The sequence below is a fragment of the Henckelia pumila genome, chromosome 4, assembly GCF_033568475.1.
Source record: "Henckelia pumila isolate YLH828 chromosome 4, ASM3356847v2, whole genome shotgun sequence".
NCBI lineage: Eukaryota > Viridiplantae > Streptophyta > Magnoliopsida > Lamiales > Gesneriaceae > Henckelia > Henckelia pumila.
Window position 1 is genome coordinate 233222457 of NC_133123.1, and position 15297 is coordinate 233237753.

The window sequence follows — 15297 nt, forward strand, 5'->3', positions numbered from 1 at the left end:
TGATAATTGAACCGAGATGTTCATTGAAATGTTGCTGATGTTGTAGCATCTTTATTCTTAAATTTCAGATTATTGTGAAGTCTTATTGACTCGAGAACGGGACTTCGTTGAAGGAAGAAGAAGTGAAGGTTTGGAAATGAATTGATTGAAGATGTATTGATATTTTGACACAATTCTGATATGATAGAATTGATCGAAGTTTGATATATCTGTTTTGATGATTATGTTCAGAGTTGAAGCATTCAGAACAGAAGAACTACGAAGGTATAATGACGACATCGAGAGTCAGGAAGTTTGAAACTCGAGGACGATTCTTCTTGAGTTCTTCCGCCAAAATCACATACGTATTTAGTGTTTTGTTTTGATTATGATGTTGTCGATCCATCACAGGTAGTGGATCTTTACTTTTGGGTCGATGTGATTTTGATATGATGATGATACGAATTGATTCTATACCAAGGTCGGAGGACGACTTTATTTGATTATACCAAGGTCGGAGGACGACTTTATTTTCTTATACCAAGGTCGGAGGACGACTTTATTTGAATCCGAAATGATTTTGATAAATGGATATCCATGTCAAGATCGGATACGATTCTTGATGGCAACAATGTTTTATGAACCAATTCTTGATGGACAGAAGCGTTAGTTACTCTTATTATTGAGTCGAATTGAAATAGAGTTGATATGATTTATTTAACGTTTTATATATGTTGCTTTTACTGAGATTTTTTTCTCACCGGAGTTTATCCGGCTGTTGTTTTTTTTTTGTATGTGTGCATCACAACAGGTGGGGCAGGAGCTAGTCTGAGATGACATTGATAGCACGGGAGCGAAACTTAGCAAGTGTGGACTCGGGTTTTAAAGAGAAAGAATGGTAGTTTGATAGCCTTGATTTTGATATGAAACTTGAGACTTAGAAGCTCACATGGGAATACTAAGTGTAGCTTATTGTTTCATGATTCTATGTTATCTATTTGATGTAATAATCTTATGATTTGATGCTTGAGCATGGCTATATGTATATATGCATGTTTTGAGATACTATAACATGTTTAGGATCGAGTTGAATGAAGATTTTTGCCATTGTTCTGAGTTTTGATAGCAAAGTTTGATCTGTACTTTTTCTGGAAATACATGCTCGCTCGATCGGCGATTTTTGCCGGATCGAGCGAGGTCTTGTTTTTTGCAGGCCAAGAGTTGAGCTATTGAGCTCGCTCGATCGGGTGTTTTTCACCGATCGAGCGAGGCTCTGAAATTTTATATTTTTTTTAGCTCTTGGTTTGCATTATTTTCTAATGTTGATTAATTGTTTTATTAATCTTTAATTGCCCTAAGATGAGATTAGTAACCCGAGGTCCTCACAATTAAATTCAGATTAACCGATATTTAATACATGGTACCCATAAAATATATATAAATGCATAAATATAAACATAAAAGAACAATTAAATATTTAAACAAATATATCATATAATATAGTTCCCACTATATTAATATCAGATTAATCGATAATTAATATATGGTACCCATAATATATATATAAGTGCATAAATATAAATTGACATAAAAGTAAATGTTAGATCAAATCACCATATTTCATTTAGAACAACCGGCAGAGCCACGCTATCGTCTAAATAAAATATATGACTTTTTATGTTAGTTTCGGAAATGTAAATGTTAGTTGCGGAAAGTAAATGTTGATTGCGGAAAGTAAATGTTAATTGCGGAAAGTAAATGTTAGTTCAAATCACAATATATTATTTAGAACAACCGACAGTGTCACGCTATCGTCTAAATAATATATATGACTTTATTATAAATAGATACATATATTTATAGTATATAATTATTGTAGTATTTATTGTATCATATTAGACAACAAATCAAGGTAACCACATTCAAAGTACCAAGTATTTGATGTAAATAGATAACAATAAATCATCCAAATTATACCTACAAATAAAGATCAATTAGTAAACAAAATAAAAAAATAGAAAAAGAAAGAATATACAAAATATAAATAATCTTACATGACCAAAAATAAAACCTTTTCACCTTGACATAAAAAGATTTAGCTTGTCATGAACATGAAACTCAAGAATAAGGACAAAATAAATTTCATACTTGAACTTGAGAAATATTCACACTCAAACTTTTATTCTCACAATATTTATTTTACCAATGAGGAATTCTCTACACTCTTGTACACTACAAAGCTTATACAACACATCTATTTATAGGCCAAATGAGAGCAAGAGTCCAAGGCTCATTAAATGTGAAATAGTAAAGTTGGTGGGTGCTTGTCTCCTTGAATGTCAATACCATGACCCAACTTTAATTGGCATGTTTGATGCCTTAGACCACCGATTCAGCCTTCCTTTTCAACATAGAACACGTAGGATATTTTGTGTAGATGTGTTTGGACATATAATTCACCTCTTTTGGGTAAAAGGTGAAATAGTTATGATATTTTTACTACAAGCTGGTCATAGTAAAAGTAAATCTGTCTCCATTTTGATGTTTGATTATTTTGATCATCTTAATGAGGTTTTTGGAATTTCTTGTCTTCTACAAAGTTGAAGATGCCTCTTTTGTAATTCTACAGGATTTGAGATTACTCCAATATGACCTTTGTAGCTTGAGTAATTTTATTTTTACCAAACCTGCGCAAAACATAAAATACAACATTTTTTGTAAAATATTTAAATATAAACACATAACACAAAAATAATACAACTTCATAATTTTAATGAAACTTTAATTTTAAAACACACTTTTAAACATATAAATAATTACAAATTTTAAGTTTCATCACTCTTTACCTTTCAAATAAAATATGAACCTCCTAACTAAAAATGCTAAACTCATGTTTCGAGCACTTAGCCTTGAAGAAAACCAGCATTTCCTATGCTTAGTTCACAAGAATATTTGTCTGAATTAATTATTATAATATATATTACTTTTAAATTTTAAAAATATTACATTTATTTTAAAATATTTTTAAAAAACCACTACACTTTTTTTAAACGAGATATATGTATTATTTGTGACATAATCTGCCAGTATATGAAATATTTTATATAATAATATTCTAAAACTTAATTAAAATGTTATGCATATACATATATTGAGTTAACAAGTTTTAACTCAACAAAATTAATTTAGATAATATCATAACTTCTTTTAACTAAATTTTTTTAATATCATTCATCAATCATATATAGTTCTAATTCTTGTAAGAATTTTAAAATATAATTTTTATTTTAGTTTGTTAGAAATTCATTGATTGAATTGTCATTCATTAGTAAAATTGTACATAGAAATATTTTATTTAATGTGTTTTTAAGAGTATTTTAATACAATGATTTGGGAAAATTGCAAATTTAACCTTGTATGTTTATCACTTTGCGATTTTGGTCCTCTATGTTTTCACATTTCAGTTTTAGTCCTGCATGTTCTGATTTTTGGCAATTTCGGTCCTTTTTATTCAAAAATTCTTACGTGGCACTGTACACGTCAGCTCCACATCAACACTAAATTGGTGACACATCAGCGCCACGTCAAAAAAGGACTAAAATTGCCAAAAAAAATAAAGATAACGGACTAAAACTGAAATGTGAAAACATAGATGACCAAAATCGCAAAGTGATAAATATACAGGACTAAATTTGTAATTTTACCCAATGATTTTCAAGTTAAAAATAAAAATGCAAATTGTGGCTATTTATATGTGTTGTAAATTCATGATTTTTTTCAACAAAGTATTGTGTTCCAATCATGTCATTTGCATTAGTATGAATATTTTTATTTGTCCACTCAACATATGAGCCGATCTTGAGTTTGCTCACAAGCCATATATCATATTCACAAATATACATAAGAATCAAATTCAATCCAGATAAACAAAAATTTGGGCTTGCAAGTCATATAAATTAAATGAACATATTCATGAGCCACATAAATAAGCCGAGCTCGAGCTCAGTTAAAGATCATGTTTTCGGACTCACAAGCCGAATATTTTTAAGCTCAAGCTCGGCTCATGAAAATTTTCGAGCTCGAAATCAAGCTCGGGCTCGGCTTGATAAGCTTAACAAACGAGCTCGAACGATCTTTTTACGAGCCAAGCTCCGAATAGCTCGCTAATAGTTTTGTTAGCTTATATCCCTTATCAGCATCAATATCAACCCATGACAACTCCTCTTCTACTTAACACTACTAAACCATTGTCAATCAAAAAATAATTCAATTTTTATCAAATATGACATTTTACCGTATTTTCTTTATTTTTGAACTTCAAACCCTGAGCAAAACATATTCAAAATCTAAGGTTAATTCAATGCATAAATTATACCTGAAACAAAATGAAATGCAATTAGATCAATAGCAGAATGCATGTGATGTGCAAGTTACGTGTTTTGCACTGGTGTTGCCTACGTCTCCCAACAACACAGTAGTTTTCAAAAGTCTTTTGATGAATATTCACAATAAATATTCTATGATTCATTATTTTTATTTCAGAAGTTGTAGCCTCACTACAACAAAAATGCACAAACACAACACTTAAAAGACAACGCTTTTAATGAAAAGTGTTGTCTTTTTTAAAACGACAACGCTTTTAGGAAAAAGCGTTGTAGTTATATATTTTTTAATAATCAAAGACAACACTTTTTAAAAAAAGCGTTGTCTATAAGCGTTTTTTTGGGTCAAAGACAACGCTTTTAAAAGCGTTGTCTTTGAGCGTTTTTTTTCTATGTATTACAACACTTTTTAAAAAGGGTTGTAGATAAACTTTTTTTTAAAAAAAATTTAAATAAAAATTAAAATGACTATAACGAAAAAAAAAAAAAGGAAAACGACACTTCTCTCTCCTTCCCAAAGCCATTCTCGGCTCTCGCGATCCCCTTTCTCCCCAAACCCTAGCAGCCTCATCATGCCGTCGATTCGCCGCCCTAGCCGCCGAAAAGCTATCGATTGAAGCTAGAAAAGGTAAGCGTTCGTACTTGGCTTCAATTTAATACCAAAATATGAATCTCGGACCAAAGCTCAAACTGTCACGCCTCGTTGGCGACTGGAGCTGCGCGGGTTCTTGTTCGTTCGGTAGAAAAGGATTTCTGCGTTTGCGTTTTCTTTTGTTTTTTTTCTTATTAGCATTGCTCCAATTTTATTGCTTGCGTTATCTGACGATGATTTGGCGCTGTCGATTCAAAGAAAGAACGTAGCTTTCTTAATTTTTTGCTGATCTGATTTTTGTTTTGAAATGTATTAATTTTTGGTTTCTCTAGTATGTTGTATGTTGGTGTCTGCATTGTACCTTATTGATGAGAAACAGTATTTGCGCTAGCACATGGTTGCTATTTGTTTCTCCTCTCTGGATATACTTTCACGAGTTCTCTTTATGTATGATGTGTTGCACGATCTTATACAGACAACATCAAGGAGGTTTGCCGACAGGAAGATAGAGAAGTTTGACAAGAATATTACCATGCGTGGTGCAGTCTCTGAGACTAGCACAAAGAAGGGAAGCAAATTCCCTGTTGGCCCTATATTGCTGGGGTTTTTCGTTTTCGTTGTTATTGGATCATGTAAAGTTCTCTCGTCCTTTTCTAATTTACTTCTCTCTTTTAAGCGCACGATCAAAGACACTTCAGCGCGGGATTCATCGATAGAAACTGCTGCAGGTAACTCTTGGCCTTGCATTGGATTTACTAGATTCAATTGTGTTATACGGTTATGCATTTTTCTGAATTCCTATTTATTTTAATGGTTATAGTTTACTCTTGTATAGAAATCTCGCCACTCTTGGTCAGATTTTTCGAATGAATTTCCGATCTATCTGTGTTCTACGCGTGCCTTGGGTTTTCCTTAGGATTTTACTAGCCGACCTTCCGATGTTCGTACAAGTTTCTTCTTCTGTTTTGTTTCCCTGTTGTTTGCTTCTCATGCTGTAAAACGTCATCTGTTCTCTTAGATTTGAGTTTTGTTTTTTTTTTGTTTAAAACGGGTTTTCCTTCTGGTTTTCTTCCATTTGTTAACTCTGTGTTCTGGTTTTGAGCACAAATCCTCTGGGCAAGAGGAAAGTTAAGGTATCGTTAATTAAATCTCTATTAATTAGCAAATTCAGATCTTTATATTACATCATGTGCTGTAAAGAAGACTAGGTTTGCATTGTTAACTAGCTCAATTTACTGTGAAATAAGCTTTATCCATTAAGGAACAGTTTCGGGCATTTTTCCCTTTGTTATTCATGGATTTGTCACACAAATCATGGAAGCCAAAAGTCACGTGAATCTGGGGTGCTTTCTATTGGTGTTTAGCAGTTATAAATAAAAAGGATAAAAAGTTTCAATATCTTGATTCACTCAAAGTAGTTGATTCTCAAGTGCTGAATGTACTGGATGATTGCTATCTTCTAAGGCATCTTTAGATTTATTCTTGTATTTTTTCAAGCTTTCTTTTAATATAGTACCATTTATTTTTATATGGATCCTCTCTATGTTGAATTTAAACATGGGCTGGGTGTGGGCACATGAAAATTCTTTATTTTTCATTGTGCATATGGTGGGTAGGAGGTGTTTGAGCATATGTGAATTGGATGGTTTTAAAAGCGAAACTGAACAAGTTAACACTTAAATAACATAGCCGGTATATTATCAATGACAGAGTGGCACTCAAAGGAGAATTATTAGATTTATCTTTTAGCTTCAGAATTCTTTCTTATTGCCTTATTGGATTTTCATTATTCTATATCCATCTATTCATTGCTTGACTAATCGGTGAACTGTTGCAATCTTGGAGTAAAATTTCAATTGTGAAACTTTTACATACTATAAGTTTGTGGAAGATTTGTTTTTGTTTTGTTGGTATGCACTCACTTATTCTTCTTTCCTTTTTTTTTTATATGCACGTGTACTCCCTTTGTTTTGTGTTCATGTATTAAGTACTTAAATACCTATTATATCAAATTGGAACGTTTTGGAGATGTATTTGGTTAGTAGTACTCTGCTAGAATGACTTCATATAAATACAGGACAGGTACTATGTTGATGAGGTGAAGGAGAACTGTGGGAAGGACTTAAATGTTAGTTCGTGGAAGCGAGAATTTGTCAAGGATCTTCCAAATCAGGAAAATGGGTAAGTGGAACATTTCTGGTATCCACTCGTCCACTGAGAGTGTAAGATATCTCAATATCATAAACATATTTTTTTAGCATAAACTCGAATTGAACATACTATCTTTGTGCATTGACGAATCTTTTGGTGGTTGGTTGCATAACCCGTCCTTGGTTTTAGCATCATCTAGTGGAACTGTGTTTTTGAAAGACTCGGCATTCTGATATGCGAACCACTCAACAAAGTTGGTAGTTAATGATTCTGGATTACCTTCTGACCTACTCATTGAAGGTGGGCTTTTAGATGCTTAGAAGTTGTGGGTTGATGAGATCCCATCATGTTTTCTGTTTAATTTCCTTTTGTTTTAATTTCCTTTTGTGAGTCCTTCCGCTCTTTCTAAAAGATCATCTTCCCTCTTTACAATGGTGTTAAAATATAATGCTCCCCCCTTTCTCTTCAGTTGTGCTAGGACAAGATCATTTTAGTGGATTAGCAGTGCCCTTTTCATTGCATTATGATTCTAGGTTATATTTTCTCTGATTTGTTTTCTCCACTGATCTTTATCAAAATCCATTCTGTTGTGAAGATACGATCCAGTTGTGGTTGTATAGCATCTTTAGTCTCCTGCAGGAAAGACGAAAGATAATTTTCCTTTAGCATCAGTAAAATCATGTGAAAAATAAGCTGACATTCTTTGCTGTTTGGAACAGGTTTGACTCTGGAATGTTCATGGTGAAATATGCCCCTACTATCAGACAACATTTTTGCAGAGAAATTAATCTGCTTCTCTCTTTTAAGCGCACGATCAAAGACACTTCAGCGCGGGATTCATCGATAGAAACTGCTGCAGGTAACTCTTGGCCTTGCATTGGATTTACTAGATTCAATTGTGTTATATTTAGTAACACAAAAATCTTGGGAACTTTCACGATTCCAGAATCTACCAGGCCTTTGACACCAACTTTGGTTTCATCCAAAGATTTCAGCATTTTGAGCCTCTCAGATTCTTGGTCAACTGAAAAAACATGTGCTCCTGATCCTGCTGCCATCAGATCAAGTACGTAAAAGAGTCTAGCTAGCTGTAGCTTGTTTCTTAACAAGTCTGATTACTTTAATTTGATCAAATTGATGCGAGTGAAGTTGCAGAAGTTTAATCCAATTCTGAAAAGATAATATTGTTTTTTAAGGCTTGCGTGTTCAATTTGGATGATCATAAAATGTCATCTTGTTTTTCAAGGCGGCGGTCTCCACATGTTTAATGTGTGGGAAGTGATTAAAATAATTTAACAGCATGAGAAATAATGATTGGACAAGTAATAACATGTTTATTTTTTTGATTAATTTTGTAATTCAAACTATGATTAAGTTGCAAATAATAATTTTGTATTATGCCTGCGATAAATTGCCTTACTTTTAATTTGTGTTTGTAAAATTTGGATTGTGAATTTTTTTGAAGAAAGTAAGATTTGTGTTTATTTTTTAAAAAATTAATAAATTGAGTATATATTTTACATTTATGTCCCATACATCTATATTTTTTAGAGCTAGGTGTGACAGCTGATTTTTTTTTCTTATATAGCTTTATCTTTTCTTTGTTTTCTGATTAATGTTCGTGAAGGATTAATATCAGGGAAGGGGTAACAACAAGAGATTAACCATTCCAGAAGTTGATCCATTATCCAACCAAGAGGCTCGAAATATTAGGAGGCAATCATCATCATCAGTTGCAGGGGGTTTACCTCCATTAGGCAGGTTCATTTTCAACAGTGTATTCTTTCTTTTGATTTTTTTTACTTGATTCCAAGTTTAGTACATAAACATGATATCATATTTCAGACTCTTTATCACTTCTGGGAACAATCCAACAACATAATTTTTTTAAATTCATGTTCTTTTACTGATAAATAAGTGTTTAAGTTTACTTTCCATTTTAATCTATTCATATTTGTTTTATGTTTGTTTTTATTTTTAATAATTTGCAGTATAGAGATACAAATTAAAGGAAAAGAGATTGTTGCGACTTTTATGAAAGCTTGGGACGCTAACATGTGCTGAAAGAAGGAATCAAAGCTTTTCGAGATTAATGCATAGTTTTTTTCCTAGTGTTCATTAATTTAGAATTCGATTATTTTTTTTATTTGAATGATTTATAATATTGGAAGATTGTATACTAAATTTTATTTTAGAAATTTTTGAATTTTGAGTGATTTATAATATTAAAAATTTGTGATTTAATTTTTTTTGTTTTTTTTTAAAAAAAAAGACAACGCTTTTTAAAGCGTTGTCTTTACCAGAAAAGACAACGCTTTTTTGAAGCGTTGTCTTTTCCAAATACGACGCTTAAAAAGCGTTGTCTTTTCCAAAAACGACAACGCTTTTTATAAAAGACAATGCTTAAAAAGCGTTGTCGTTTTTAGATACAACAACGCTTTTTAAGAGTTGTCTTTTTCAGAAACGACAACGCTTTTTCCGCGTTGTCTTTGACCATGGTCTTTTACAACACTGGCTACGACAACGCTTTTTCGGGGACATTAACAACGCGAAAAAAGCGTTGTCTTTAGCCGTTTTTCTTGTAGTGCCTCCACATAAAGAACGGTCTTCTTTGAACTCCTTTAGGTATCTTTTTCCAATTTTCTTCTAATTTTCCTTTGAATTTGATATTCATGACAGACTAGTCAATAAACCTTTATCAAACCTTACTCTAAATTTGTGAAACCAAATTTCAGATGGGACAGGATCATGGAGTACACGAGCAACTCTCAACTACTTTGTGATTTAGTTAGTGCAAATATCATAAGAAGTGTGTTGCTAAATAAATTTTGCAGAAACTAGAGCATACTGGTTATTGTTAACAATCAGTGCAAACATAAGACAAAATGAAAATGCAAAATTCCTAAAGTTCTAAAATGCGTATGCAGTCTAGGTATTGTAATACCGGGGACAACATCTGTGAGTGATTGAAGTGCACACATGGTGAGAGCTTTTCTAAGACCGGAGAATCTCTTGAAGTCTAATGCTTTAGTGAATATATCAGTCAATTGGTTATTAGTTCCAACAAACTTCATGCGGATCATACCTTTCGGATAAAAACATATCTTAATTGTAAAAACGATACTTGGAGAACACTTTTTAAGAAATATTTTTCAAAAATATTTTACGAAAATCTTGTCCAAACATATATTTTAAGTTTTTTTTACTTATAAAATACTAAAACTATTTTTAAAGTACATGTCAAACGAAACTTAATCTGTCCAAACATATACTTATAAGTCTTCAAAAGATACCACAAAATGCTGAGTCTATGTCTTATTCTAATGTATGCTACATGTTAATAGAGATTCCCATGTTGACCAAAATTAAAGTAATCGATGCATAAATTATATAAAATGACATTTCACACACATATATATATATATATATATAATGATCTGTTTATTGTTTCAGCTTGGAATTGACTGTTATAAAATATGACTTATTAAAAAATAAATTTTTTTTTCAGGCATATAAAATTTCTTTTACTTCAATTTTATTGATTGTATAAACTATTTCCTCTTTCAGTAATCACGATAGATTTGATATATTTCTCAAAACACTCCTAAAAGTTTTTATTTTCAGATCAATACATCGGTACGATTTTATCATTTGATATATAATTAAATACTTTCACAAAATCCTTTATCTTATTTGTGTTTTATCATAATTAATAATATACTGACATGACAATCAATTAATAGTGCATAAAATTCTTACATAACGTTAAATTTAAAAGCATTTGTTCGATAGAACTTAAAATGAATTACTCACTATACTCATGAGTCTCGGGCATCACCGACAAAATTCCACTATATATCTAATACGAAGTACAAAATTTTTCTTTTTTCCTTCCAGTTTTATGATCTAATTATTTTCCTTTGATATAGATTCTACAAAACGTTGTTAGAAATTATTTCTATTGTTCAAGACATAATTTCCTTTCAAGCTTCTTTGAGCACCCTCTTATTCCGGCATACGATCTAATTAAGGTTTTGATTCAACGATTGTCTCAACAAACAATCACGGATTTTTCCATCATGTTTATGTCTTAATCACACGCTCTCTTTAAAACTATCCAAAGTGTCACTCATCCTGAAATTCCTTCAAGTCAATTATAGTGCATAAAATTCTTACGGAACGTTAAATTTAAAAACATTTGTTCGATAGAACTTAAAATGAATCACTCACTATCCTTGTCCGTCTCGAGCGTCACAGAAACAATTCTGCTATATATCTAACACGAAGTACAACTCTTTATTTTTTCCTTCCAATTTCATGATCTAATTTATTTCCTTTGACATAGATTCTACACAACGTTGTTAGAACATTAAAAAATATATATGTATAATTGTAAAGTTTTAAATCAATTCGACACAATATTCAGCTTCTTCGAACAAAATAAATCATATACACAAACCAATATACGCAACGTGTTAGAAAATGTCAACGAATTGACTTTAACTACCAATAAACTATTTGTCGTGCAATAAACCAACCAGGCATTTCCCTTATAAAAAAAAAGCCATTAATGAACAAAACCATAGACTCTCATTTCATCATCTCTCCCATTGAGTATTGTTATACAATGGCTGATCAAGGACCGGCGATAGGAATTGATTTGGGCACCACTTATTCATGCGTAGCCGTGTGGCAGAGGGATCGTATTCAGATCATACCCAATGATCAGGGCCTCCGCATTACGCCTTCTTGTGTAGCTTTCAATGATATAGAACGTCTCGTCGGCGATGCTGCCATGAATGTTTTTCCCATGAATCCGGCTAACACTGTTTTCGGTTATTATTACGAATTTCTTAATTCACCCTTTAATTTGTTTCTGTAGAGAACTCTGTACGAACGAATGTGTAACACTTGATGATGTATTCTACTTTAATTTTCAGGTGTCAAAAGATTGATCGGTCGGAGATTTAGCGACCCTTTGGTGCAAAGAGACGTGAAGCACTGGCCTTTTCAGGTTATTTGTGGTGCTCGTGATAAACCCATGATTGATGTCACCAGCAAAGGTCAAAAGAAAAAATGTACTGCTGAAGAGATTTCTTCAATGGTTCTCACCAAAATGAAGGAGATTGCTGAAGATTTTCTTGGAGTTCCAGTTAAAAATGCAGTTATTACTGTACCTGCCTACTTCAATGATTCCCAAAGGAAGGCGACCCGAGTTGCCGGATACATTTCTGGGCTTAACGTCTTGCGTGTCATTGCTGAACCAACTGCTGCAGCCGTTGCCTACGGTCTTGACAACATGTTTAGCAGCTCTGAAGAGAAGAACGTGCTTATTTTCGACCTAGGTGGTGGTACTTTCGATGTTTCTATTCTCGCAATGGATAAGAGTACCTTTAAGGTGAAGTCAATTGCGGGTGACACCCACCTTGGAGGGGAGGATTTCGACAGCAGAATGGTGAACCATTTTGTCAAAGAATTCGAGAGAAAGCACCGAAAGGACCTAAGCAACAACGCCCGAGCATTGGGAAGGATGAGGACAGCTTGTGAGAAGGCAAAGAGAAATCTGTCTTTTATGTCACATACAACTATTGCGATTGACTGTTTTTATGATGGAGTCGATTTTCAGTGTAAGATAACACGCGCCAAGTTCGAAGAGCTCAACATGGACTTGTTTGAGCAATGCATTGGCCATGTTGACAAGTGTTTGAAGGATGCCGAGATGGACAAGAAAAGCATCCATGATGTGGTGCTTGTTGGTGGATCGACTAGAATTCCAAAGGTGCAACAGTTGCTTCAAGATTTCTTTGATGGTAAGGAATTATGCAAAAGCATTCACCCCGATGAGGCCATTGCCTACGGTGCAGCGGTTCAAGCCGCGAATTTGACAGGACAGGGCAATCCCGAGATTCAAGACTTGGTGTTGTGGGATGTCACCCCTCTCTCTCTTGGTATAAGAGAGATTAATGATAGCATGAGCGTAGTAGTCCCCAGGAACACTACAATTCCGACGAAGAAGGAACAAGGGTTCACCACTACTTGCGATGACCAAACTAGTGTGACATTCCAAGTATACGAGGGTGAAAGGCCTAAAGCAAGCGACAACATTCTGTTGGATAAATTTGTATTGTCCGAAATTCCTGCTGCTCCAAGAGGCGTGGCTAAAATAAATGTGCGCTTTGATATCGATGCTAATGGAATCTTAACTGTGACCGCTACAGATAGAACAACTGGTAATGAAAATCACATCATAATTAGTAACGTTACAGGCATACTGTCTAAGGATGAGATTGACAGAATGTTGGATGAAGCAGAGAGATTTAAGTTAGAAGATGAAGAGCTTAAAAAAAATTTCGACGCAAAAAATTCTTTGGAAAATTATGTGTATCGCACTAGAGCTGCATTTTTTAGCAAAAATCTTGCTTGCGAACTACCAGCTAGCGAGGCCAAAAAATTGGAGGACGAGATCAAGTCTGCTATTGAATGGTTGGATGAACACAAAGATATACAAGTAGATGTGTTTGAGAATAAAAGAAAGGACTTGGAGAGCATCTGGAATCCTATTGTTTCCAAATTCTAGTTTTGTGTATTTTCCTTTTGGAGAATATGAACCCTGATTTTTGTTAACCAAACCTTCAACTTCATGTATTTATATAAAGCATTTAAGCATTTTCCAATGTATTCGGTGTTTAGAGAGAGGTGAATAAATTAAGTGCTTATCAAAAATTTTAATTTTGTAAATAATAAGAGTGATTTCAGTTGCGCACGTTATCAATTGAAATATGCATGGATTCTCGATTAGCTAGGATTTCCAAATAGTTTTAAGATGATTTTTTAGAGAGCGGAATAAATATGTAATGCCCGGAAAATATTCTTAATAATTTCATTTAAAGGAATTTTCTTAAGCTTGATATCTATTATTTATATATATATATATATATATATAATATTTTACATAATATTCTATTAAAATCAGGGGCGGAGCCAGAAAATAAATAAGGGGTGGCTATTTTTTTTCAAAACCGATAGCTTCAATGGCTTCAGCCCTTCAAAAATGGAAACTCCCTTCTTTTTCTCGCAGAGACGCATACTAGCAATTTTGAAAGAAGGAGTATGTTTTTGTTCTGGAGAGCCCAAGTCAAAAAAAATTGAAAATTATATTTGGGTTGAGCTATTTTTAATTTGGGCTAAACATAAATTTATATATATATATATATATATATATATATACTATACCTATGTAATTGGGCCGGAGCAGGCCTGGGCTACAGCCCAGGGCCGGAGTACCCCATCCCTCCGCCCCTGATTAAAATGAGTGAGTTGAGCAGATGATTTGTAATGTTCATCTGACACACAGATCTCAAGTTTGGGACGAGATTTTGGGTTCGAGACTCAAGTAACAATCTTCACCTCCAACTTGGGAGAAAAATAGGTGAGTTGAATTGTGTATTTTTCATATTGTCCTTGTATCTATATTGTGAGAGGTATGTATCTACATTGTGAGTTTTGAGTTTTCTTTAATTTATTGTCCACTATTATTTTTAATATTGATGGGTTATGACTCAATTTAGCTTTCTCCCGTGCCCAAACCCAAGGGCTCATATTACTCCGATATATTTATTTGAACACTTTATCAAGGCCCATAAATTCCTAAAAGCCCATAAGATGCTCAAGCCCATGAAACTCTCCGACTATCTATAAATAGCTCAAGTTCTCTCATTCTTAAGGTACGCTCTTTATAGTCACATGCTCTAGTTCTCTAGAACTTTTATTGGGCAAATACTGACTTGAGCGTCGGAGTGTCTTCGCCGGGCAACCCCCGGCGCCACTCACTTTGCTTTGTGATGCTGGTGAAAACACGAAGTTCGTTCTCCAGAACCGTTCGAGCATTAATCCGGCTACCCGGATCTCCACAGATTACCCTGATTTTCTCCAATCGGGTAATATCAATTTTTTGCTACATCAGCTTGGCGCCGTCTGTGGGAACTTGTTCACTGCATCATTGAGAATGCATACTACGCCACAAACATCTCAAGGAAATAATCGCAATGGAGACTCACCTACAATCTCCAAACCATCGCCTGGATTTAGTTTTACAAAGGAAAAGTTGACAACCTTAATGGAAGGAACAGTCGCACGCGCAGCGACTGAAGCGGTCGCTCAGTTCGTGGAAAGCCGTCAACGCCGAAGCACCAA

The 15297-nt window shown here is 33.7% G+C and overlaps 1 protein-coding gene across 1 annotated transcript; it reads left to right on the forward strand.

Annotated features, from left to right (window-relative positions):
* The first annotated feature begins 11719 nt into the window (after nt 1-11719).
* LOC140867300 (heat shock cognate 70 kDa protein-like) lies at nt 11720-13724 on the forward strand. Its single transcript, XM_073272374.1, has 2 exons — nt 11720-11939; nt 12045-13724. Exons 1-2 carry the CDS (start codon nt 11732-11734, stop codon nt 13679-13681), a joined length of 1845 nt encoding a protein of 614 aa, XP_073128475.1. The 5' UTR covers nt 11720-11731; the 3' UTR covers nt 13682-13724.
* Nucleotides 13725-15297: the final 1573 nt, after the last annotated feature.

Excerpts from the sequence above, each read along its gene's own strand:
- LOC140867300 (XM_073272374.1), top strand. The coding sequence starts at position 11,732 with ATGGCTGATCAAGGACCGGCGATAGGAATTGATTTGGGCACCACTTAT. Across the intron at positions 11,940-12,044 it reads TCCGGCTAACACTGTTTTCG|GTGTCAAAAGATTGATCGGT; the intron begins GTTATTATTACG and ends TTTAATTTTCAG.